Source organism: Tyto alba, unplaced genomic scaffold (assembly GCF_018691265.1).
Source record: "Tyto alba isolate M040663 unplaced genomic scaffold, T.alba_DEE_v4.0 Super-Scaffold_38, whole genome shotgun sequence".
Taxonomy (NCBI): Eukaryota; Metazoa; Chordata; class Aves; order Strigiformes; family Tytonidae; genus Tyto; species Tyto alba.
In genome coordinates, this window is record NW_024881313.1 from 19,517,752 (window position 1) to 19,545,002 (window position 27,251).

The 27,251-nt window shown below is 36.9% G+C and overlaps 1 protein-coding gene across 1 annotated transcript in view; it reads left to right on the top strand.

Annotated features, from left to right (window-relative positions):
* Positions 1-27,251, top strand: part of LOC104357856 (macrophage mannose receptor 1) — a 66,173-nt gene that overhangs the window by 21,002 nt on the left and 17,920 nt on the right. Inside the window, exons 7-21 of the mRNA XM_032991375.2 lie at positions 942-1,124; positions 4,968-5,125; positions 11,317-11,430; positions 12,861-12,976; positions 14,323-14,471; positions 16,024-16,223; positions 16,701-16,825; positions 18,026-18,113; positions 19,051-19,195; positions 20,741-20,782; positions 20,900-21,063; positions 22,203-22,270; positions 24,310-24,410; positions 24,905-25,047; positions 25,812-25,926. Coding sequence (XP_032847266.2) covers positions 942-1,124; positions 4,968-5,125; positions 11,317-11,430; positions 12,861-12,976; positions 14,323-14,471; positions 16,024-16,223; positions 16,701-16,825; positions 18,026-18,113; positions 19,051-19,195; positions 20,741-20,782; positions 20,900-21,063; positions 22,203-22,270; positions 24,310-24,410; positions 24,905-25,047; positions 25,812-25,926 — 1,911 coding nt within the window. The remainder of the gene's footprint in view (positions 1-941; positions 1,125-4,967; positions 5,126-11,316; positions 11,431-12,860; positions 12,977-14,322; positions 14,472-16,023; positions 16,224-16,700; positions 16,826-18,025; positions 18,114-19,050; positions 19,196-20,740; positions 20,783-20,899; positions 21,064-22,202; positions 22,271-24,309; positions 24,411-24,904; positions 25,048-25,811; positions 25,927-27,251) is intronic.

A 27,251-nucleotide genomic window follows, 5' to 3' on the forward strand; every position in this document is an offset into this window, starting at 1 on the left:
GGCCTGACTGGTCATGACTTTGAATGCCTACTTAATTTTTCTATGGAATATACCCCACTGTTATACACAAACATATTGCTTCTCCTTCCCTGACATACACAAGTTTTTTTTTGCCAACAGAATTTCTGCAAACCTGCTATCCTTGTTCTACTCTATATGTTGGTGTTTGCTAAACCTATCTGCTGATTATAAATAAAAAGTACTGCAAGAATCATAATTTCTTTCTACAACAGAAATATTCTGTTTATTATAGGTTCAGGTGGAACTCCTCCCAAGGCTGAATTGTTTGCTGAACAGCAGTGTGGTTGTTGGCAGTACTCTGGTGTTGTTCTGTTGAACTTTTAAAAGCATAAATCAGTTACTTTGACAGTATAATGTTTCCAATGAAGCTTTTTAAAAGGACTTCTAAAAGCAGAATTCTTACTTGGGCTCTCTTGTGATCCCGTAGAACCAGTTAATTTTTATTTGCTAATCTAGCAAATGGAGCTAATCCATAAAATGCCTAAGGTTTTGTGAAAAAAAATTACCCTCATAAATATGGTTTATAAGCCCAGGTTCTTAATATATAACTATACAGCATGGAGTAGCAGGAGAAATGCTGACATGTGTGTAGAAAAATTATAAAGCACAGCTCTGCAAACCTTACCTTTTAGTATATATGTCAGCATATAAAAGTCAAAACTGTGTTTTATGGTATTTTAAATTCTGTCTTTTCACAAGATGTAAGCACTTGTTTGCAACTGCAGAGTTCTTTAAAAAAATCTGGAAGTTTCAATTTTTAATCCTGCATGCAGATTATTATCCCTGTACATATTTTTTTGTCTCTGCTGTTCTTCATGAAGAAAATATATAATTTATTTGTTAAATCTTTCCTTATGTGATTTTCGGTCTTTAATTAAGCATAGAATTCTGAAACTCTTCATGACAATTTTTCTTTTCAGAGACAAATGTCCCCATTAGGTGTCCTGATCAATGGATGTCATATGCTGGTCACTGTTACATAATTCACAGGGACCCCAAAATATGGAAAGATGCCTTAACATCTTGCAGGAAAGAGGATGGGGATCTGGCGAGCATCCATAATGTTGAAGAGTATAGCTTTGTTATTTCTCAGCTTGGGTACCGTGAGTATTTTTTACAATAACACATATGTATATATTTATAATAAGAAAATAAGGAGTTTTGAATATGTCTTACCTATTAATAAAAGGAGGAGACTGTTTTAGAAAAATAATTATTCTGATCACAGGGTGCAGAAGGAGTTAAATTCTAAATTTGAAAAATCTTTGGAAGAAAAAAAAAAACACAATAAGGGCAGAGAAACCAAACAAACTGCTGTCACAGAAAAGCTGTGGTCAATATTGTGAATTGTATAAACCCCAAACTCCTATTTCTTAGAATCTTCTACCTCCTTTTATACAGATTAAAACAATTTTCAACTTTTTCAGAAGCTGGAAGGATTTTTACTATTGGTTTGCAAAGATAGATGAGGGGAAGCAAAGTCTGTTGGTCAAAGACAGTTTGGGAAGATCTGGGTCCTATTGCCAGCACTGCCATATCCTTATTTTTCAAGCCATGCTACTTGTGTTTCTTCTGAAAAAGGAGGCTGTCTGTCCCAGTATGTGGATTCAGGTGTGCCCCAAATTAAATATGATACTTAGGTGCTCAGTTTCTGAGCGCACATTTGAGTTGTTGCAAGGCACGTTCAGCTACAGATGCTGAGTGTTCATTAGGGAAAATGCAACCATGCTGATGCTGAGACAATTTTGTGGTTGATGTTGCTTTACATGAACCTGATTTTGCATGTAGGATCTGTTACTGCTTTTTGATGGGAGGGCCATGTTCACATCTAGGTATGCTTCTTTGCAGTAACTGATCCAACGTGTGCTTTTAGTGCCAGGTAAGTGTTAGTTTGTCCTTTACTGAAAGTGCAGTAAGCTGCTTTGAATTGCAGTGTAACAGCAATCTTGGAGTAGCAATCATAAAATAGCTGATATGCTTTAGTTTGTATCCTAGCCAACTCCATGGCAACTCGTGCTTGTCCTCACATTCCCTGAAAGAGTGATTTGTCATTCTTTCATGAACAACATGAAACTTTTACTCTTTCAAGGAGATTATTAGGAAAGGTGAGACCTCTTGGTGAGATACTAGGACATTTGAAAGAAGTTAGGCTCTAAAGGAAATTAGTTGTATTTTCAATTTACTCCTTGGTAGTAGATTATTTCATAGATTAATGCCTTCTCCAAAGACCTTTCCTGAGCTGAATGCACTGCACTGTTTTTGTAAAAGTGAATGTTTCTGAAAGGCAAATAGTCCTGAAAGAAACCAGGCTTCTCACATATGGCACACTCACTGGAACAGACTATTTTGAAAGCATTCTTTTCAGAGGAGTAAAATTGGACCAACTAAAGAAGCCTTCTAAGGCAGTTTCTGACAATATCAGATTACTGTTGTTCACCACTGAGATGAGAACACCATGTATTGCAGTGCCTAGAAAATCTTGTCTGCATCAGAACTCTGCTGCAATAAGTGCTGTACAGAAAGAACAAAAGTCTATCTTTGTGCCAAACAATTCATTCCCATGATAAAACAAAGGAAGAAGGGGTACAGTGAGATGAGTATTGTCACAGTAGCCAAGCTTTTGTTTGCATCACCCACAAAGGAGAACTTCAGAGAGGAACATGAAGAAGAATTCAGAATGTATTCTGGATGTTTACACAGAATTCCAGCATGTGATATGGCATAAATGTGGCCAGTGCATGTTTGAGAGTGGGAAACAGCTTATTTACAAATGGCTGGGAAAAAAAAAATCTTGGTAGTTAGTCACCCAGATTTAGAGATGATTGCAAAACTCTATGACAGCCTTTCTTCTTCAGAGGAGAAAATGTTATATAGGAAGTGGCTCTGCAGAGCCAGAAATGGCTCTTGGCCATTTCATATTTGCATGGCTTATTTAGATGACTTTGATGTAAGTATTTTGTTAAAGAATGCTGTTTATTGCTTGTTTTGCCATGGTGTGAGCCCACCACAGGAGGAACTTTGGCCATGGATGAGGCCTCTGCTGTGCTTGGTGCTCAATAAACACAGACAGAAAGATTTTAACAGATAACTAAACAAAAAAAGAAATTAACGAGCATGGATGACAGTAGCTAAGGAGGGAACAAAAGCATGATGAGCAGTGGAATTGGAACAGGTTTCAGTTTTGGTGGCAGAGGAGAGCTGAAAGGAGGGTACTGAGATGTGATGTTGGGGGACTTCTGAATATGAAAAGCAGTCTGGAAGAAGAGGTAGAGTTGCCTGTTTGAAAATGGAGCCTGATGTCCTGTGAATCTGAGCCCTTCTTATTGGGGAAGAGATTGTAAGGACAGTATGGATAAGCTATGTGGGCTGATCATACTTAGGTATAATAAAGATTGGAGAGACAAGGGAGAGAAAGAGAAAGGAGAGAGAGTTGACTGCACTAAAGTGACAGGCAGGGAAGGTGATTTTTGCAGCAGCTTGATTGGTCAAAATAGAAAGCCTCCATGTTTCTGTAACTAGTAGATAGGAGAAATGTCACAGGAGAGTTTTAAGTTGTGGCGGCATCTAGGAAAATCTCCATCCGAAGTGTGTTAATCAGAGAAAATTTCCTTGGGGGTCAATGACTTTTAACTGTTTTACAGGCACTTCTGTTGCTAGTGATAGCAGCAACAGAAAAGAAACAGTTCCAGTTTCATTGAGAGACCCAATCCTGCAGCTGATGTCTCTTTGGGTGGGCTCACAATCCCATTTATAATATGGGTGATTTTGTTGTCACATTGACTATGGTCAGTCTGAATAGAGGATTTTAGAGGAAGCCTTATGGAAGAAGACAAGAACTATGATAACAAACTGAACAGGAAGAACCTCTGGTGCTGTAGATGAGATGTAGAAATGCAAGATCACAAACAGTGGAAGAAACTGTTAAAAAGTAGTCTCCCTAGCATTTGTGAAAAATACTCATGGGTAAGTTCTAGCAACCAAGTAGTTCATACTCTGCTTGGAAAGCCTGCTATCTAAGGAAAGGACTGCACGTAGTTGGTCAGTGGGATCTGAGTCATAGTGCTGTGGACAAAAGGAAACACCTGATGTCCTTAGCAGAGGCTGGATGTCAAACTATAAATAAGTAATCAATAATTTAAAAAATGCCAATTGCACTGAACAAAGTAATAAAATCAGTTCTAGAGAGGAATACCCTTTGATGATGATGGAGTTCAGACTGATTATAAATGCCCACATTGTTAATCCCTCTTATTCAAGTAGTTTATTCAGAACAAAACTAAATATGAACATTATAGTAGCAATGTGTTAGAGTGGAGGATTTTAAGCACAGACAAATAAACCTCTAAGAAACAGCCTCTGTAAAGTAACGTCCTTGATCAGTCCTGCACTTTCCTTCCAGCCAAAAACCAGCAGTTATCTCCATTAACTAAACTGAAAAAAGTCCAACAACTACATGAATTTTGCTCAGAAATTAAATACAGTATAGGAACACATGTAATGGAAAAACTTGCAAATACTCTGGTTGTCAGCTCTAAAAGACAACACCAGGTGTCTGAGCATTGGAAAAGATGCTCTTTCCTATACTAAAGATAGGAGGAAAAGAAGAGGCAGCATTTTATTTGTGTTTATCCATATCTTGTTACAAGAGTTTTGAGCTGAAAAAAACGAATTAACCTAGTTGTGTTGCAACATAATTCAACAAAGAGAGTATTTTGTCTATTTTATACAAAGATAAACACTCTTATTTTGTTTCCACTAAAGTGAGTGCCCTTTCCTGATGGCTGGAGTGGGTATATGAGGAATGGAATGCCCGCTTTATAAAAGAGGGAGCCCTAATTTCCTGTGACTGCCTTTTAAACTTCCTGACAATAAATTATTTTCTGTTCCACGAAAATAAAAATTCACCTCATATAAAAGAACTATCAGCCTTCTTAATCATGTTTTAGAGCCAGCTGATGAGCTGTGGATTGGACTGAATGACCTCAAGGTTCAGATGTATTTTGAATGGAGCGATGGGACACCTGTCACCTACACCAAGTGGCTTCGTGGAGAACCCACTCATGCAAACAACAGGCAAGAGGACTGTGTTGTTATGAAGGGAAAGGTAAAGTTATGTAGCTATTTACTTAATTATCTCATAATTTCATTTATTGTTTTGGCTTTTTTCTATGCAAGAGAACAGAAGTAGGGGATATTACTGCTTGAAGCAGACTATTTTAGAGTCATAAGGCTCTAAAGGTGTTACTTTTCTGAAGAAGGATCCCTGTTCGGGGTTGACAGAAAGTTGTTTTTGTTGTCTTCCCTGAGAAGCAGGCAAGTGGTGGCTTTCCTTGAAGGCAACTGCCCCCCAACACCTGTATTTCTGGATTTCAATTTGTGCATTTGTGCATGTGGGCTTTTTTGAAGAAACTTTTAATTACACTGTGAAGCACATGAACATTAAATGCTTTTCTTCATGAAGCTACAAAGACATTTTGGATATGTTTGGATTTTTTCTGCTTTGACGGAATATGGGATATACACCTGCCTTAAAAAATTACACTAGCAATTTTTAATGATGTTGGAGAGAAGTATTATCTTTAGAAGAAAATAGAAGCCTTCCTTTTCATTTTCTAGGCAAAGTTATAAAACTTGGGTCTAGGTGGATTAGATATTATGCTTGTATCTGCATTGCACATGAAGAGCTGTGAGAAAAGTAGTTAGCAATGATGTTAGTGGAAGCCTTTACTGAGTGACTGTATACCTACAATTAAAGGATGCTTTGAAAAGGCTGCCTTTTGGAATATGGTAATGATTGATGACCTAGGTGTACTACAGGAACTGAGATAATACCTCATATAAAAATCACTCTGTGTGTGATGCTGCAAAGTGGTAATTTTTCTCTTTGTGATAAAAATATTGAACTTACCAACTCCTTATTTTATCAGGTGGAAAAAAATGTATTTACCCACACCAAAGGCATTTTCTAATTTTGCAGAATTAAAACTTGGGGATTGTACTTTTGGTGAGCTCACTTATAAATTGGAGAACTACAAATTTTTTCCCATTTGACCTGAAGATTATACAGAGCTTGCCTCATTGGGCAAGCCCACACTCAAGCCCCAATAGGCCTAGTTTTCTAACTTGCTTCACTTAATTAGGTGCAATCATCTTCTGCTATATTCTAATTTTCTTCAAGCCTAAGCAAATCACTTCTTGCGATAGTCTGAATTCTAGAACTTGTTTCATTTCTCTAGGAAAGAGACAGCTAGCTCAGTTTCTTTTGCAAGATTATAGGATTGACACATCTGGTTAATTCCATAATACTTTAGGAGAAAGGTGAGTCAGAATGTCATGGTTTAAGCCCAGAGGGCAGCTGAGCACCATACAGCTGCTCCCTTACCCCTTTACCCTCAGAGATGGGGAGGAGAAAATAAAAAAAAATTGAGACAAGGACAGGGAGGCAAGACTCACCAATTATGGTCATGGGCAAAAGACAGACTTGATTGGGGAAGAGAAAACATCAATTTAGTTTGACCACCACTACCACCACTAATTTACCAATCAAACAGAGTAGGACAGTGAGAAATACAACCACATCTTAAAAACACCTTCCCCCCACCCCTCCCTTCTTGCCAGGCTCAGCTTTGCTCCTGATTTCTCTACCTCCTCCCCTCCAATGGCACAAAGGGGCAGGGGATGGGGATTGTGGTCAGTCCATCACCTGTTGTTGGTGCTGCTCCTTCCTCCTCAGGGAGAGGACTCCTCACACTCTTCCTCTGCTCCAGTGTGGAGTCCCTCTCATGGGAGGCAGTCCTCCATGAACTGCTCCAACATGGCTCCTTCATATGGGCTGCAGCTTTTCCCAAACTGCTCCAGTGTGGGTTCCTGCCATGGGCTGCAGTCCTTCCAGCAACAGACTGCTCCAGCATGGACTTCCCTTGGAGTCCTGGCCTTCTTTGGGTGCAGCTACCTGCTCCATCATGGGGCTCTCTACAGGGTGCAGGTGGGCATCTGCTCCATTGTGGACCTCCATGGGCTGCAGGGGGACAACCTGCCCTCTCGCCACAGGCTGCAGGGGAGTCTCTACTCCAGCACACCCCTCCCCCTCTTCCTCCTCATTTCTTCAACTGACCTCAGTGTTTGCACACCCTGTTGTATTTCCCTCACAAATTCTCTGCCTCTCAGGTTCCTCTTCTTAAATATGTTATCACTGAGGTGCAGCCATCATTTCTTATTGGCTTGGCCTTGGCCAGAGGAAGGTCCAACTTGGAGCTGTTGGAGCTTCAAGAAGCTTCTTACAGGAGTCACCCCTGAAGCCCCTCTCCCACTACCAAAACCCTGCCACACACAAACCCAACACACGGGGAGAGACTGCAAATAGCCCTAGCAGTATCTTCTGGTGCAGGGCAGGAACAGCATGGTCTGGAATAAAATCATGCCACTCCACAATACCAAGCCCTGTAAGAACCACTGTTGGTCTACCTAAAGTTTTTCCCCACTCCATGTGGCCATTCATTGAAACCTGCTGGATAAGGTAATGGATGGAAAAATAGGCATCATTCCTATTTATGTCATCACCCTCAGTTTGTATGGTCAGTAAAGTCCTGAAGTGTATGCTCGTACTGAACCACTGGAACACAAAAGCAGTTGAATTACAAGGAGGCAAGAATAGTTACAGATATATGCAGTGATGTGTGATTGCTTGTATGTGTCTAGGCATATCTACTGATAGAAGATAACATAAGATTATAAAAGGAATCTAACATTTGGTTGGGTATTAAAATAAAACTAATTCTATGGCCAGGATCTCAAAGCATAAAGATTGAGCCTCTCTGGTCATGTCCTATGTGCCATGCTAAAAGTGGCAACATTCAGTACAGCCAGATAACCCATGATTATTCAGCAGTAGAGTTTCTAATGGCAGACTGGCATGTTAAATACTGTGGTTGAGAATCAGCTGAAAATACCGTTTCAGGTTGCTGGGCCTTGACTTTGGGAAGGGAGGAAGCAGAAGACTCTACCCTCTGGTAGCTCAAACCTTCTCTTCCTTCACTAACACAGTGTCTGTCAGTACAGAAGGACCTTGGGATCCTCTGGCACTGAATATGCATTAAGTGAGACTTGTATCTAAACGCCAAAGACTTTTAATTCCAACAGCAATAGATAGATATATTTATGGCTGTAGCTATAAATAAAAGTAACAGCCTGCTGTTCCATTCTGCTGTTTTAGAAGAGTTATCATCCTTTCACTTGTATCAGTGCTCAAAAGCAATATGGAAAGTATGATGTAGCTTTTGGCTGAAGAAATAAAGGGGGTTTTGATTTTGAAACAGAAATCTGAAAAGAGCAAAAGTCTTCAAGTATACACAGCTTATTACAGAGGTTGCAATAATTTTTTCCAACTGTTTAGCAAAAAAGCAAAATGAGCTATGTAGGTTGGGGGTTTTAAGTGGTTAAGAACAGGTTAGCTGGAAGCCAGCAGGGATATTTGAAATAAATTACTTCCTCTCTCACTTTGAGGGATTGAGATAGACGATGTTTGGAGGTCCTCTGACTAAATATTTCTTTGGTTCTCAGAGAGTGTGAACTGTTATAAAAGTGTTTCATACCCATTGCTTTAAGTGGCTGGTCTCTCTGCTGCTCATATATGTAGCAGCAGATAATTAGCCTTCAAAGATAATGAAAAAAAGGAAGCACTAGGGAGCAACAAGGATCAGCTCTTTCCTAACAGGTGAGGAGCCACAAGCCAGGCATAATAGCCCAGCTTGAAGCAGCAGAGCCTGTCCAGCCAAAGCCTGTCCTGCTGTCCCCAGTGAGGGAGCAGGGCAGGTGGGATTGGCAGCTGGTGGCAGACCAGAGCCCATGTCTGGGATGATGATGTGAGTCCAAGGTCAAGCCAAGTAGCTGAGTCAGGATAAGGTCTGGAGAGAGTAACCAGGGTCAGATACATTCCAGTGATTTCTCGGCAAGTCCACAGTGACAAGGCAACTCCAAGATTAGGCCAGGAAGACAGTCCAAAGGTCAAGGTGTGGATCAACAAGGCCTGTAGCCATGTACAGACGTGGCTAGAGGTGGAGACAAGTGCTTGTGTTACAGCATGGACAGGGATTGAAGGCCCAGTCTGAGCTTAAGTGGAACTCCAGGGCTCATGGGCAGGCAGGTGGGTGGAGACCCCAGGTGAAGACAGTGGGGACCATTTAGGTCTATTAGTGACCTCAGGCCTCTAATGGAAGGTTAGAAATGAATTATGACAAGAAGTGATGTAACAATGCCATCAAAAAGGACTTCTATTTGTAACAAGCTTGTTATGACTTTTGTCTATTTTTCATTGAATTTGGTGTTCATAGATGCAGTTTTATTTGAACTCCTGCATTATATTGTTTTTACTTTTAATTTTCACTCTGTACCTTTTGGACAGTGATGCAAATTAATGTGATACAAATATTCCTTGATGTAAAGAAGCTACCATTTGTCCAGTTTAACATGTTGAAAGGGTAGCTGTTGACGTATGCTACGCTTTAGTTTTTCTACCATTCTTTTTGATGGGAAAGTTCTTTTGCTTTCTATACCAAGTAGTAAGTCAGCCTACTAAATGTTTCTTTCAAGGCTAAATTTTAAGGGCTTGATGCTTACCATCAGACCAAGTTTTTCCTTGGGTTCAAAAGTCAGTATTTTCTATTGTGACAGTTACAGATTAAAAAAACCCAACATGTTTTATCTGTATACAGACTTTTCATACACGTGTCTTTTCTGTGGAAAGCTAATTTTATTGTGTGTTCTTCTGAAAACTTTCAAAATATGTATCTATTAAATCGTTGATATTAGTAGGAAAAGTGACTTCAGATTCCATGGATGTTGAACTAGCCCAGAATCTCTTGGGATCAGTCATCAATTGACCAAACAAAGCATAATTATAAGTTGACTTTCCCTGGTTTTCTATCGAAGTATATATATGGTTCCATTGCTGATTACTTTGGGTTGTTCACTCCTTGGCTGAAGTCATCTGAATCCATCATTTATTTTTATGGAACAAAGCCTGTCTCTCTATGACACCACCTTCTTTTTAAAGGAACTGTTTGGGCTTAGCTAATGAGGAAGTAGGAGAGATATTTGCAAAAGGCAGCCCATAAGACATAATAAGAAGTCTCTAGAAATTACTGCATGAATTTTCCAGTGAAGACAAAATTATGGGAAGACACCAAAGGATCTTCATGCAACTGGAAAGCCAAAGCTTCATAGTAACTTTTCCCATATTGAAGAAGTCTAAAGCTTGTGAAAGTTGTGTTGATTTCTTCCAGGCTGAGAAGGTCAGAGTTTTGGGTGGTTATTTGAAGTGCCTACCAGCATAGTGAGACCAAGAAAAAAATGGTAAGAGGTGATGAGACGGCCACCAATGGACTTGCCTTGCAGTCAGCATAGGACAGAGAAGACACAAATACCAGCTCAACGTCTTAGGGTTCTTCATTGTTATAGGCAGTAGAGTTGAGCTTTGCGAGAGTTTTTGCTGAAAGCGGGTTTTGTTGAGGCTCTTGAGGACTTTGCATATTGTGGCACAAGGGAGAGTATATTACCATGATGATTATTTTACATTTCCAGCAGGAAAAAAAAAGAAAAAAAAAAAAAAAGGAAAAAAAATAAAAAAGGAAAAGAAAGAAATTTCCACCAACTGCTATGATTGTACTTTTACAAAAGTGGAGTCTTTAAGGCACAGGTGACAGAGTGCTTTGCACAGGGGTTTCTCTTCCTCTCCAAGTACCTTAGTTCATCTGTTGAACCAAAATGTATGTAAAATATAGGGAGATCATGGTGTGAGGTTTCTTACTTTCAATACAGTTCCCACTGAATGTCATTGTTTCTTCTGAGAATCTGTCATATGAGGAGTAACAATGTTAATTCTAACTTTGACCTGGAACTTTTTGCATCTTCAGAGTTTTATGTAAGTATTAACTAAGGCGTGTAGTCTTTTGTTTTTTTTTTTTTTACTGTTGCAACTGGATTTCTGTGGGGAGACATGACAACTCCCTTTTCTCCTGCATGTTTATTAAATCAGTAGTCTTTGCAAAGGTGGTGTATTGCTGTCACCTCCAAGGGTTCGCTTTTCAGAAGGGTAAATAATCAAAGAAGGCGTAAGTTAATGGTGAATCAACCTCAGTAGAAGTGAGGTTGAAATGAGGTTGGAGTTAAGTACAGAACTTAGATGTAGGTTTTGCTTATTTTAAGGCTAGCAAAAAATAATTAAATACTCGAAAGCATACAGCACCTGTTTTGAAGAGTAAATCCCGTTTCACTGTGATGTTCTGTTCTTATGTTCAGGATGGATTTTGGGCAGACCATTCTTGTGAAAAGAAAATTGGCTACATCTGTAAAAGGAAACCTATGTCAGAAGCTCCTACAGAAGAGGAAACCGTTGATATGGGCTGCCAGAGTGTAAGTACAGAAAAAGCTGTCTGATCTGAATAGGCTGCTAGGAATGATTAAGAGTAGAAAATGCCACCTAGGTGACAGATAAAACAGAAGAAATGAGTTCTGTGTTGCATCATCAGAACAGTTGGCCTTCTCATTTTCATGGCAGATGGGATAAGTGATACATATGAATAAATCTAGGCTCTGACTGTCATTTGGCTCTTGATGCTCCCTTTCTTTTTCCAGAACTTAAACCAAAACTCAAACCTGTAGTCCCTGCAACAGGCCATTTTTCCTTGATTGACATTCAAGCCTTCCTAAGGAACTTGCCTGTAGCAGCAGTTGCATTTCAGCTCTGCCTACACTTTTCTTCAAAATTATTCACAGCAGGAAGGGTGTTCTTGGCTACATACTATTCTCAAGGCTTTGCTGTGGTCTCTGGCAGTGTCCTCTACTTCGAAGAATTTGTTACAAGTGCCTGAGCAAAATGAATCCATTGTGCTCCTTCTGAACTGCCAGTGGATCCTATTGTTTATTCGGTAATGCTTGCTTTCTGGTAACATAACACTCAGTAATACAAAACAACCTACTGTAATTTGTTATGTCATAGGGAATCTTACCGTTTTTTTGTCTTCCATGAAGAAATTGCCTTTTCTCCCAAGTCTGCTTTAAACAGCTGCAGAGAATGTCTTTGATATTTATTCCTGGTATTTGTAAAAGAATACCTGGGAACTTTACAAATATTCAGCTGCTGGAGAAGATATAGGGATCCTAAAGCTTATGGATGTTATCTTTGCCAAGAGGACTAATTGCATGCTCATAGAAAAAAGTCTCTCATAGGTGAGAAATTGAAAACCATTGGAAGAAAATTTGTGTGAATTGTTGCTGGTCACAGCAAACTCTTCCTCTGTAAACATATTCCTGACTTAATGGTATTTGAATGACAAAACATTAGAAAGGAGTGATAATAACATTAGAAAGGAGTGATAAAACATATTCCTGACTTAATGGTATTTGAATGACAAAACATTAGAAAGGAGTGATAATGTTAGTTAATAATAAACAGACTTCTTTGAGGTATCTTTCCTTTTCTGAAAAGCCAAGCTGAAATTTACTTCTCAAGACCATTCTTATGATTGCACAATGCCTATGTGCTAGTTATAATCCTATACGGAGCGCTAAAGGTGCACAGCAAAGCCTCTCACGCCTTTATTACTGGAATGCACTGATTAAAATATCATTTTATGTGAGAAATTATTTTATGAAGCAAAATTTTTTAAAGCTTTGATCCTGCCTGTTTCTGGTTTTGCTTTTCCAGTTCAGTTATTTCTTTGTCTAATGGTTATGTGACAGTAATATAAATCAGTATAGATCAATTTGGTGTTGTATTTTTTTTTTTTTAAAGACATTTAGGAAAGCTGTAACACGTGATCATTTAATGTTTATTTTGACAGGGTTGGAAAAGATATAGTTTTTATTGTTACTTCATTGGAAACACATTTGTATCATTTTCTCAAGCAAATCAAACCTGTGGAAGACATCAGGCCTTTTTAGCAACTATTGAAGACAGGTATGTAAAAGTCTACTTGTATGAGGGATCATAGAAGGATTTAACATGTAGCATCACCTGAGTATCAGAATAAAGACTGGACAAAAATCTTTCTTGAGAGGAGAGCTATCTGTAGATACATAACTTCTCACAATTTTTTCCTATATATTCAAATCCAGAAATTCTGTTTACAGTAAAAATAGGTGATGGCTGTGAATAAGTATTGATATAGATGATTATGTCAAGGAAAAAAAAATAGAATTATTTTTTCTATTTCCTTAATTGTAGTGGCTTGAGGATGGGTTTTACTTAAGTGAGGGATGCAGAATCCAATTTTGATTATTTAAATGAAGAGCTATGGCACCGAATTCCATTCAAAAGGTAGTTCATATGAGCAAGAGGATATAATTTTCACCTATCTAGTCTTCTCAGTACTAAGCTACTTAAAAAAAAAAAAAGAAAACAAAACAAATAATGCTAGAAGTGCTTGGTACCTGGAAATCTATCACAATTCAGCCAGGGTTCAGTGTGTGACAGATTTCTGAACGACTGGTGCACATTATTGAATGTGGAATATTGGGAAAATGAAAGTTAGGGTTAAGAAACAAAGCTTATTTTGCTTGCAGTTGACTCGATGTTTTATACTTTCTCTTATTTGTTTCTATATAATCTGAATAGATATGTTCTAGTGTGAAAGATATAGCTGTCAGTATGGTAACTCCCTAAACATAGTTAGCACTGCAACTGTCATGAAAAGTGTTTAACATTAGTGTGGTCTTCAGACTATTCCTTGTTAAAGGGAGACTTCTATTTGCTTTGATTTCTTAAGACCTGTTAAACACCATAATGAACTATGACAGGCTTTACCTCAGCATAGGTTCATTTCCCAAACATAACATTTCTTGTATGATCATTGGATCTAATTTACAGCATTCCTTATTTTGATAATTTAGTATCATAATACTCAAGCCTTTACTTTTGTATATTTCTTCAATAAAGCTGAGATTCCTTTTCCAGTTTTGGATTTGCCTGAAACAAGAAGTTGTTAAAATCCAAGGGTATTAGAAACTCTCAAAAAATAAAATAGCACAACACATAAGTCATGTCAGGTTTTTTCTTTCCCACCAATTTCATGTCAGTCTGTGATCTCTTTACTGGACATCTGAAGAGAAGGCAGAATACTCTGGTATTGAAGATTACAAAATATCTGTTATGTGATGTTTTGTTATGTGCTTTGTTAAACTAAATTCATCCAAGTTATGCTTGCAGGAAGGCACAGTGGTAATTCTGAGAATATAACAAGCCTTTTAAATCTTCAAAAAATAAATTTAACAGCATTAATTTATCAGTTGTGTTCTTTTGAACAGATATGAACAAGCCTATCTGACTAGCCTGATTGGGCTGAGAACAGAAAGATACTTTTGGATTGGACTTTCAGATATAGAAGAAAAGGGAATATTCAAGTGGGCTAATGGCGAATCTGTCTTATTTACACACTGGAATTCTGAAATGCCTGGTAGGTATGGCTTTATACCGTTTGAGTCCAATGTCCAAAATACATTGCTCACTACTTGAAATTTTTTTACTTCATTCCTTAGCCCTTGTTTGATGGTATAATGACTAATTGTTCTCAAATATATCTGGCTGCTTTCTCAAGCATGCAGTGCTGTTGATAACTTCCTGTGTAGTGCTGAAATGAGTTTTTAACATGAGCTTGGGAAGAAACTTTAAATTGAGATCACACTTCTGATTTGCATCTATTCTGGGAAAGTCTGTGTCTGTACTACTCTGGAAGAGCAATCTTTGCAGGCCCTGCTGTCATGTCCTGCCTGTTCAGCCATATCTCATAGAATACTTGCTCACTGCATGTTGAGGTGTGTGAGGCCACAGCATGCATGAAGCATCTCTCGTCCTAGAGAAAATGGGATGGTAGGAAAGGACAAGAGGTCCAAAGGAAGATTTGTGCTTAGTTTTTTTTAGTTAATACCTTTTCTACATTAATTGTGATTTCCTTAGTTACTGACTTTTGTTGAGGAAAACGTTATTTTTTTCTGTTCTAATGAAATTATGGGAGTGGAAGGTCATTTAATCTTTGACATGATCACATCAGAAAGGGGATTGTCATCAGCTTTCAAGGTTCTGGCGTTTGCCTTTCAGGAGATCCTCTGATTCTGTTTAATTTCAGTGCCTAAATGCTGATTTGAATATGTCAGGTGGAGTGATAAGGCTATGTAGACCATGAAGCCAATACTTGTCCTATATATAACAAGTTAGTTTGTGAAAAGTATAGTCAAATTAGACAAATTTGAGAAACTAGCTCTAACAACATCTTCAGTTTTAGGGGAGAATATGTTGCATCACAGATGATGATATTGCTGCACTCAACCACTGGAGATGATTTGATGTGAGGCACAATTCAGTATTAAGATGTGGATAAACCACAGATATTTTGCCTTTTTTTTTTTTTTTTTTTTTTTAAATTAATTAGAGTCATAGTATCATAGAATCACAGAATGGTTTGGATCAAAAGGGACACTTAAAGATCATCGAATACCTGCCTCCTGCCATGGGCAGGGACATCTTGCACTAGATCATGTGGCTCAAAGCCCCATCCAACCTGGCCCTGAACATTTCCAGAGATGAGGCATCCACAACTCCTCTGGGCAGCCTGTTCCAGTATCTCACAACTCGCACACTAAAAAACTTTCTTCCTTATGTCCAATCTAAACCTACTGTCTTTCATTTTAAAACTGTTGCCCCTTGTCCTGTCACTACAGGCCCTAGTAAAAAGTCTTTCTCCATCTTCCTTGTAAGCCCCTGTTACATATTGAAAGGCTGCTATAAGGTCTCCCCAGAGTCTTCTCTTCTCCAGGCTGAACAACCCCACTCCCTCAGCCTTTCTTCATACAAGAAGTGTTCCAGCTTTCTGATAATTTTCTGGACCATTCCAATGTTAGAAACATTTTCGACTGTATAAATACTTAATTTCCATCAGGATAGAATATGAAGTTTTCTAAATTCTTATGACCCCCTAAATGTTGCTTTTGTGCGTTCCTGTTTACAATCAGGAAGAAAACCAGGTTGTGTTGCCATGAGGACTGGAATTGCAGGTGGATTATGGGATGTAATAAAATGTGAAGAAAAGGCAAAGTTCCTATGCAAAGTGTGGGCAGACGGAGTGACGCTTCCACCTGTTCCTACAACAACTCCTGTTCCCCAGTGTCCAGAAGGTTGGGATTCAAACAAGCATATTAGCTTCTGTTTCAAAGTAAGTATGCAGCTTATTTCTGCATTAGGGTGGTTTCTATTTGCTTCGCATACGTGCAATAAAAATTGGTATACATATGTCTTACTGTTTCATAAACTTATTTGCATATTATATGTAGAGGTCTTGTTCCCTTCTATTGAAATGCTCATGGTTTTGTTTATTCCATTAAAGTCTGATCTTCAGGTCTGATGTTCTGATCTTAATTTCACATTCGTTTAAGATTAAAAGTGCCTTCCTCCTAGTTATTGTCTTGCAGCAGATATTCCTGTCAGCAATGCGGTTTGCTAACTTGGCTTAAAGACGCTCATACTAAGCCTGTGTTCCACAGAGGCAAATGCTTATAAATCCTATATTCAAAGTTTCTGTAATCCCCACAGAATAAATTCATTGTAAATTAATTGCTTTTGGGTAGCTGAAGTTTCTTGATCTTGTGACCTGTTTGGTCTATTTTGTCTGATTACAATATGCTCTCTTTAGCCTTTTTCAAGAGGAGAGCAAAAGAAAACATGGCTTGAATCTCAAGAGTTTTGTCGAGCTATAGGAGGAGATCTGGCCTCCATTAATGGTAAAGAAGAGCAGTATGTGATATGGCGTTCTATTGCGTGAGTATCTGTAGGGTGGCCATCCCTTCAGTTTAATTAGCCTTTTAATTTTTCTGAAATATTTAATTTGATGAGTATGTTTTTGCTTCAGTAGAAGCCAGTCTGGATTCATTATCTGCATCTGTATCAAGCAGCAAAAAGGCAGAGCTGATGAAATATCAGTTGTACAACTAGTGGCAATCACCCCAGAAGCTGATGCTAAAATGAGATTGTCAAGATATCAAGTTGAGGCAACATTTATCATCTGATGTAAAAATATTTACTGTGGATTTGGAGATATTATAAAATTGCCACAGATGCCAGTTATTTTCACATAAGCAAGTGTACAAATAGGATAACAGTTGTGATATAAGACTGGTCTTGACTTGCGTTGCATGCTGACATCAGACAATGTTGACTGTCATTTTTATGAACTAATCAGAAAGCAGAAGCAACTTCAGATTCATTTTTTCCTACACAGAGAATGTAAATAAAGTTAAGTAAATCTCTGAACTGTAAAAAGCAGATGTGAGATTTCTGAATGAGATCAAATACTTAAAAAAGGTAAGACTTGCAATATTACCTGAATAGACTGGGCTCAATGACCTTATACATCCCAGTCTAACTAGGAAGCAAGGCTGAAACATGGCAGCCTTGTAAATTGCTCCAACTGTACTAGAATCCTGGCTGTGTACTTATAGTAAGGAAGAAGTCTCAGGTGCTGCATTACCGCAAATTGACTCAATAAATTCAGATAAATCAATAAAGTGTGTCTGCTTGCAGACAATCAGTTTAAGGTGCTATTTTTTAAATGTGATTCAACTGCAGCAAGTAACTTTGTGTTTGTAAACTGTAAATGGCTATAAAGGGAAAATGGAGAGTTGATAAATGGAGAAACAGTAGATATTGAACCATTATACAAAATTAAACCACCTTATTTTCAAGAGTTGTATTGGATCTGGACATTTTCTTGGTCACTATTGCAATCTGTGAGATAATGTATAGGGATAACAGCTAGAAGTGGTTGCATTTTAATTAATTTCCACCCTGATTGTTATTGTTTCTGACAGCTTTAAGGATTATTTTTAGAGAATCTGTTGTGAATGATAGATTATTAAAAATATTTTCATACCCTTATTACCTTTGGTTTGATGTTTAAACTTCTTATAAATGGGACATTTATTATTTTGTTGATTTTTTTTTTTTTTTTTTTTTTTTTAGGAACAATGGCTATTACCATCAGCATTTCTGGATGGGATTATATTACTTGAATCCTGATGATGGCTTTGTTTGGAGTGATGGATCTCCAGTGAGTGATTTATTTTTCCACAGCTGTCATTTTGCATTTGCTGTGCTTCTCAAGTGTGCGTGGTGTATGTGTTTCTGTGTAATTTTATGCCTAATCACAACCCTCTAATGTATCGTGCTCTCTTTAGGAAAGCTTATGAACAGTAATTCGGTGGCTTGATTTTTTTTTTGCTAAAACATTCTGATTTCTGATAAGAACATGTGCATTGAATCAACAAGAAAATTAAATTCATGTAGACTAAAAGGATGTTCTTATAAATGCAAAGATTTTTTGAGTAAAATAGTCCATCTTTAGTATTTCTCTTCTTTGCTAATTAGACTTTTATCTAAAATGGCCTACATTCCACAGAGCTGAAGGCAGTTGTTTTATGCCAGTGTGATTTGACTGCACTTTAGGCTAAGATATAAATTGGTAGAAATAAAAGTGGTTTTGGACATGTGGGTGTATTTCATATAGGGTTGGTCAAAATTTATTGATGGAAGTTTACTATATAGAAAACTGAAACTGGAATTTTATCAGTACATCAGTAATATTTTTGTGAGAAAAATGCCACATTTTTGTTGTGTCTCAATAATATCCTAATGTTTTACTCATACAAGATATTTGCTTAATTTAATATCAATATGTAGGAGTGCCCCATCATTGTTATTAGATTAATTATACAGCATTTAGGTCCTATAAAAATGTCAATATTCTTCCAAATGTGATCAGAAACAACTGTTATCTAAGATGCAGTCCAGTTGCAATCTGAAGAAAAGTTTGAAATTTACACAGAGATTAGAGATTTTACAGAGGGAGATTCTGGTTTCCTCTTATCTAAGTTTTTAAACTGACAGTAGGAACAAGTTGTAGGTCTGTGGTTTGATGCTGTCTCCTCCCTCTCTCCATTATTTTCTTTCTATATAACAGAATCTTCACAAAACCTTTTCTGTCATAGGTGAGGTATGAAAACTGGGGCTTTGGAGAACCCAATAATTATCAAGGAATTGAACTATGTGCAGAGATCAGTGGTGATTCCAGCATGCTTTGGAATGACAGGCACTGTGATTATCTATATGGATGGGTTTGCCAGATAAGAAAAGGTATCACTTACTCCTGTGTATTAGTATAATAAGAGAAGATTCTCACTTATTTTTTCCTTAACTTTAAGAAATAAAAATTTCAAAACATGTTTATAAGAATAATGCCATGTGGAACGTGAAATATCAAAGAGGTGTAAGGATTTCCATGTCTTTGATGCATTTAAAGATACAGAGCCTTTGGTGCCCTGCTGGGACTTCTCACTGTCCTTTCTTTATGATTTAAGAAGGGGAAATGTGATACTTGAAAAATAGGAAATGTTACTTCGAATATTCACATTCATTTTTGACTTTCCATTTTAAGCAGTTTATGCCTTCTCCAACAAATCCTATTTTGTATTTTTTTTTCCTGAGTGTTAAGTTATTAGAAAATAGTTTGCAAATCAGTTCATATACTTGAATTTTTATGTGTGAAAACCCGCTCCTTTACTTGGCTCAGGTACTCTTTTGTCAGCTAAATGAATCTGTAGTTGCAAGATGGAGCCTGGTTTTAAGACACTTTATTTTGCTTTGACTGGATTTTATATTCACATGTTGGTTTCTTGCTAAATTCTTTTGAGATATGAATTTGGATGCTTTTTATTTTCTGAAGACAAATTTTATAATTTAGAGAATACTTGAGTTCCACAAGCAGTGCATCTACCTAAGTTTGAGTATTTTAGAAAGTGCTCATTTGAACATTTAACCACATTCTTAGATTGGGAGGGAGGGGAGCAAAATAAAGATGTTGCATTAGATTATTGACAATAAATTACCAGCTCTGCTCTATATTGGTAAAATGATTTCTTATTAAATTCCAGTATTGGTGAGATTATATTTGAGCTCATATATTATATATGAGAACAAAATAAATTGGTAAGCCTATAAAGACAGAGATCTCCTGTATTAGAAATCCTGAAATGCTAATGATGCCATCTGAGATGCCATGTCCATGATGCCATAGCAAAAACAAACAAGGGAATTCTTTAGCCTGAAGTGTTCTTTTCAGAAAGGACCAGTTAATTTATTGGGATCTTTTCCAGTGAGCTTTTATCAAGGGAAATTTTAAAGATCCAGATAGAAGTGCTTCTCAACCAGAGAAAAATGGGACTACTACTCACTATGTAGTAGCTAGGGCACCACAAAAGAATATAACCCAGGTTACATTCCTGCTGCCTCTAATTTAAGTCAGAATTCATGTATAAGTGACCTGGGGAAAGGAGGGAGTGGGAGATATAGGACTGTCTTAATCAAGTTAATGCTTTGGGACATAAGTTTTTCTGTATCCAGTGAATACCAAAAATAATTACTTACTTCATGTAAATTTTGAGGTATTTTATAATACCTTGCACATAAGGAATAGCCTCAGGGAACAAGAATATAAATTTAAAATTGAACAGTGTTCAGAAATAAGAGATTTAGGCTATTTAGTTCCTTCTAGTTTTTGGTGTTAAGCCCATTTCTAACCATAAAAGTCTATGTCAATAGAAAAACATGTCTATCAATCATAGTAATATTTCCTCTTACAGCAGAAAGTGTACAATCATAATAATTATATTTTTCTTACAGGTGCAAGTGTAAAGCCTGAACCAACAGAATCTCCTGCACCCAGTAAGTGTTATTGCTATTACTGTTTGTGTGTGCATATGTTTAAATTTTAAAAATTTTACTAATGAGAACTTCTTACTTCTCAGGAACAATATAGTTAGCTTACCATTTATCTTACAGAATACAAGACTACTGAGGATGGATGGGTTGCACATGAAGACAAGCAGTATTATTTCAGCACTGAGAATGTTCCTATGGAAAAAGGTCGGGAGTTCTGCAAAAGGAACTTTGGAGACCTTGCTGTCATTGAGAGTGAAAGTGAAAGAAAGTTCATCTGGCGATATGTAAGAAAAATCATTAATACTATGGAATAAATCATCCAAAACAAGTGAGCATGGGCACAAATCCTTTTCACCCTGGTGTTCTCCCTACAAGTTTTATGACAGTGAAATTGCAGTAACACTAAGCCAGATTAATATGAAAAGCAAATTCAAGTATTTTTTAAGATTGTTTCATAGCTGAGATGAGAATAATTTTGGTTTTGTATTTTGTATAGAAATAAGCACATTAAGCATTAAACAGATCATTATCTGCTTTTTCGATTCAGTGTGGCAGTTACACCACTTGTCTATATGCCACTGGTGATGTGCTAAAGTAAATCTTCATGCTTACTTTTAAATGATCTGTGGCTTAATTTTAGCAAGAAGTATTATACTTATGGTCTACGACTCTGTAAGGCGGGTGAGTTAACTGAAAGTAGAGTTTATCACCAGATAAACTCAAGATATCTTAAGCAGTGGATCAAAACAGATAATGCCTTACATGCAACACTCAGAACATTGGGTTTTGATCTTGTCAGTGTACCTAGGATGTAGTCTACCTCGCAGCCTCTTCTTGGTCCTCAAGTTTGTTCCTTTGCCTCCTTCTTCTTGTGTGGGGAATATCATCATGCAGGAACAACAGCTTGATGCATAGATAATGCCATAAAAAAGAGCTTTTAAATGATATTTCCTAGGTGGCTGGGGTTGATTGCCTGTGTATACTGTCTTGTGGCCAACTTCTTTTAATTAGGAATGTGCTTAAATATCAGATTTGAACTACATAAAAATTTTCCTGTGCTGGCTGAAGAGTGGCAGTGAGTTGACACAAGGGCCTATATCAATTTATATCCAAATTCTAGGAAGGCTTGTCCCTTGCAAGAAATTTGTCAGATCATGTCCACTGCAGAGTCTGTGCAGGAGGTGCTGATTTCAGGGACTTTCAAGTAAGACTGTGAGAAATATTGATATAGTGACCACACCTTTTGGCCAATGGTGAAGTTTGACTGTGGACTGTCAGCTCTGAGCTGCTTTAATTTAAATGTTGTAGCTAGAAAGTATAGCAGTTCATATCCTCTGTCAGTCAGACATATATTGCTCCTTATTAACATAACAGATTTCTATGATAAAAAGAGGACATATACAATTTTATCTTTACATTCTAGATCTTGAAAAATGGCAAAGAGGATTCATATTTCATTGGTTTACAACTGAGTGTTGACCAACGAACAAGGTAGGCCAGCTAGAACCATCAAGCTTACGTTATGTTTTAAAATAATCTACTGAGTAGAGCAAAAATAATGAAGTCTTTGAATGAAATTATGGCCTGTTGAAGCAAAGGAGAATATTTTTCCTCTGAATTCTGTGGGATTTTCATGCTTAATGTTTTTTGATTGTGAAGGTTGTAAAAAAATATTCTGTAGAAAATATACCACAATGTGCCATTTTATTTAATCCACTTTTTTTTGAATCCCATTTCTGTTAGGAATTCTTGCCGTATTACTAATACTATATTCTATATTCTAATATATATATAATATATATATTATATATTATCTATATATACTAATACTATATTCTATATTTAATTATAGCAGGAAAAAAGTTTGATTTTAATTTTGCTCTCAGCTGTTGTCTGCCTTGTCCATACTCCAATAAAACATAGCTAATGTAAGGAATTTTTAAAAAATACTTCCTGTTGATACCGGTGACATTTTTTCTTCACAGAAGGCCACCTCCTTTTCAAGTAAATGGAATTTCTCCTTGACACCAGAGGAAGCTAGAGTAGATTCATAAACCCTAAAACTGGACTTATTCTTTAACAGTATAAAAGCATTTACTTTATTTTTAGAAATTTACATCAGGTCTGTTAGATTTTAGAAGTTCTGCTTTACTGTTTGTTTTAAGATTTTCTAGTCAGTGGAAACAAACAAGTAACTCAATAGGGCATGGATTTTCAGGTGACACGCTCAGTTTTGAGTCTTAATTTAAACATAATTGCATTCTCAAGTGGTTTAATTCCATGTTAATTTAGCTCCAGATTATCAAGGAGAAATACTGCATGTTTCCTAAATAGAATTCACCCAAAGCTAGCAGAAAAATTACACTCTAGATAATGTATTTTGATTTTTTATTCAGGAATTCTATTTTCCTTCATTGTGTGATTTATACTGAAAATATAAATAGGTTCCCCAACTCAAAGTATGTAAGATTTCTGGTAGGTAAAAACATTTTTTTTCCACATCCTTAACTGTTGGGAACAGACTGTAATAAAAGGAAAAATGCAACCTATTTTCTTATTGTAGAAGAAAGATAGCTGTTGCCATTATGTCACTTTGGGTGCACTGTGAGGATAAGCAGGTTTTCTGCAAGCCTTTCTAAGTGTCAGTATGCAGCACTATATCGATTGTCACATGTGATGTTAATTTAGGCCTGAATACAGTTCAGTCTAGGTCGTGAAGTGCCTGGATAGTTGTCTAGTAGTTCCTGGTTCTCTTTGTAGTACACAGTGACAATGAGGAACCTCCAGAGGATAATTAGGATGTTAGGTGAGCCAGATCACCTTCTGAAAATGAGGTGTCTCTGCCATTCCATTGTTTTTGTAGGGACCCTAAGATGAATATGCTTTTAAGTGAAGTATTTTGTGTATGTGCCTGAAGGCTGAACTTGGGCACCTCTGTCACTTGCAGTCCAATAGAAATATGTCTTTGAATAAGTGTTTGGTTGCCTGGTTATGATTTTGTTCTTTATTATTTAATCTACATGGATGTACAACTTTTTTGATGTTTGTATTTTACCTTATGGTGAGGCCGCAGGAATTTCCTTGTAGGTGGTTTGTCATGCCCTTTTCCTCTATATGAGGGAAAGATCAAGCATTTTACCAGTGTTATGAATAAAATCTCTTCTCTCTGTAATAGGCACAGGGAATGTATGACTTGGGGGAAATTGTGAGCATCTGGGATCTCTTATGCTGAAATGGTGTCTGGCTTTCATACTGGCCCAAATGGTTATTTTGAGTATTGTCCTATAAGTTGCAAAAGTGTTAGCATATTGCTTAAAGGCAGAGTAAACACAACTTCAACACATACACCTATGTCTTTGCCCAGAGAGTGAATTTAGTGCAATTAACAAAGAGGCAGATTGGTCAAAAAACCTAGTACACTTTAAACTATGAATGGCTTTATTAAACATATTTCAAAATTACCTCTTGTAATATGAAAGAAATTCTATTTGTATGTTAAAGAAGTGTTTTGTTGGATTGTTTTTCTTAAGCTGGATGGATGGCACTCCAGTGAATTATTTGGCATGGGCACCACATGAACCTAACTTTGCAAATAATGATGAAAACTGTGTAGTTATGTATAAAAATTTAGGTGAGTTTTGCATGTTTGTTCCTGAATTTCATTATTTGTGTTTGTGTAACAACATTTTTTTCTTGAGAGGCACCCTTTCCTCCTTTTTTTTTTTCTCTTTTGAAAAATGTTACAGAAATAGACCATAGTGTTATTTTCAAGACTTAATAATTTTGTGCTGTTGTGTGACAGGGAAGCTCTGTTAGAGGTTTGTTTGATAGACCTCTGATTTATAGACAACTGTTTTATAATTTTTATTAAAAATGGCCTAATGTGCCACTTTACAATTGATATTTCTAGTACTGCTTCTACACTGCTTTTAACATTCTGTAGCAAAAGTAAAGTGACATATTTATCCTAGATACTGATATAGAATGATAATAATCTGAGACACTCTGAGGATTTGATCTTATCTTTCAACTAAAAACACTTTGTGTAAGAATGAGTGAAATTGATTTCCATTTAACCAGCTCTGGATGTGGTATCATACAGTTCCCCATTTATCTTACATTCAGGATTTTGGAATGATATAAACTGTGGTTATCCAAATCCCTACATATGTGAAAGGCACAACAGTTCCATTAATTCAACTGTTCCTCCAACAACATTTTCAGCTCCAAGAGGATGTCGTCCAACTTGGCTTTCCTTTCATAATAAGGTACCATAACAAATGCAGTGTATGTTGGATATTTGGCATAACATTAAATAAAAAACAAAGGAATAATTTCATAGTATTGTTTATTAGAGTAAAATATTATTATTTTTTGGAAACAGTTGGTTGATGTCTGCATGCTTTTCTTTATTTGCCCATCCACTGTTTTGCAGGAAAGGTGCTTTTTTAATGCTTCTAATGAAGTGGCAGATAAGCATATTCAGTTGCAGTTGACGAAAGTCATTCTCTAGTCATCTCTTCAAACCTTTTGATGTGCATTTCTTAAAGAGTTTAGACAGCGTTCCTGAAGTATTGATGCTTTGATCTTGATGTTTTTCAACCAAACCATAATGTTCTTTCAGTACTGAATACATTTTGTCTTCCTTAACTTTATTAACATGCTATGCTTTGTAGAGTCAAATAAACAAACAAGCAGACTAATACCAGTCATGCATAGTTTACCACTGTTGGCTGACTGTCTGTAAAAAGTCCAGTTTTGCTTATTTTCTAGGGATTTCAGGTCAAATTTTTTATGTGCCTTGTTGAGCAAAACACTTTCTCAAGACCTTTAATTTTATATAGAGCAAGCACCAGCACAAAAAGCTCATTTTAAGCTGAATGTGTTTTTGTTTGTTTTTTTTTTTTTTTTTTCCAATAAATGCATTATTCTACTGCCTTTTATCCATCCTGCTTTTCTTAAAGCAGTGGTTTTTAATCTGTGAGGGATATTGAAGTAAAGATAATATATAGAGTATTTGTTCATGTTTTAGTGTTACAAAATATTTGGATCTTCAGAAGATGAACGTGTCACTTGGCATGCTGCACGAACAGCTTGCATGAATTTAGGAGGAAACCTGGCTACTATCCCTAATGAACAAGTGCAAGGTACTGGGTCTAGTTTTCTGTCAACTAGATGAAATATCATTTAATCTTTACAGAATGGCTATTGTATTTTTGTGACTATGGACAGGATTTGAATACTGATTGCACATCTGATTTTTGTTACAAAACATACAATTTCTAGAAATTTACAATGAAGTCTTTACCTGAATCTACCAAATTTGAATGTTGGCTTAGATATATATACATATGTATGTTGTCTTGGCAGCCATAATAGTGCTTTTTCTGCTTACACATGATGCCAGCTGGGCGCAGCAAGTTCCATTCCAAGTGATGTAGTTTCACTAGGTGGCATTAACTTGCTCCATGGCTTTCCTATTGACTCAAGCAGAAAAACTTTAGGATCAGAACTTACTGTCTCTGGGCAGCTTGGGGCAGGGGTTTGACTGCTCATACACCTACCCACAACTTGCCACATAGATGTACCATTCTTTTCAGTAGAGGAGCTTATTTTAATGGACCTAAGAGCTGCATCCCTGACTGGGGGAGATGAGCAAAGGGAAATTACCTCATGCTTGAACAAACATGGCACACATTCAAATAAAAAATTGGGGAAGATTTTGATAGAAGTTAACGACACACTCTTTTTAGAAATACTGTTTTATACTACAGTGATGAGAAACAGATGTTGCACAACACATACTGTTTGTGAACTCAAAAGATCATACTGAAAAAAATTAACTATTGTAAAACAAGTCTTTGTTGTAGTCTGATCAATTAAATAGTTTAAATTTAGACTGCTGACATGAACTTAGTACTACTTATGTTTTCCACATGTGAAGAGATGAAGAATCAATCTTTCACTTTTCAAACATAGTTAAATTCTTATCCAACATAATTTCTGAAGTACAGATTTCAGGTGGTTCATTCAAGTACAGGGACTGAATTCTAGATAAAAGAGAAATGAGCAATAAAACTATTAGCATAAAGCTATTGTTAGTGCTGGCAATATAAGTGTAAGGGCTTGAGTACCTGTTACAATTTTGTGACAGAGCAGCAATGCTAACATTTGGCAAAGAAATCTAGAGGTTCCATTCCTGAAACTGTAAGTTGTATTCATTTTAAAAGACTAAAGGAAGGTGAATGGTTGATAGAGCAGACAGAAATTTTTCTATTGTTTGCAGAGAAAAGTAAGCTCATGACTGTAGGATATATTAATTTTATCTATGTTTGATGTATTGTGGATTAGTGAGTTGATGAATGCCTAGTCTGCTCTATTTGTGAGCTAGCCATGCTGGCTAAGACACATACGCACCTTCCTGGACTGTGCAAAGCTGTGGTGATTGATTTGCTTGTGATGAATCGTTCTG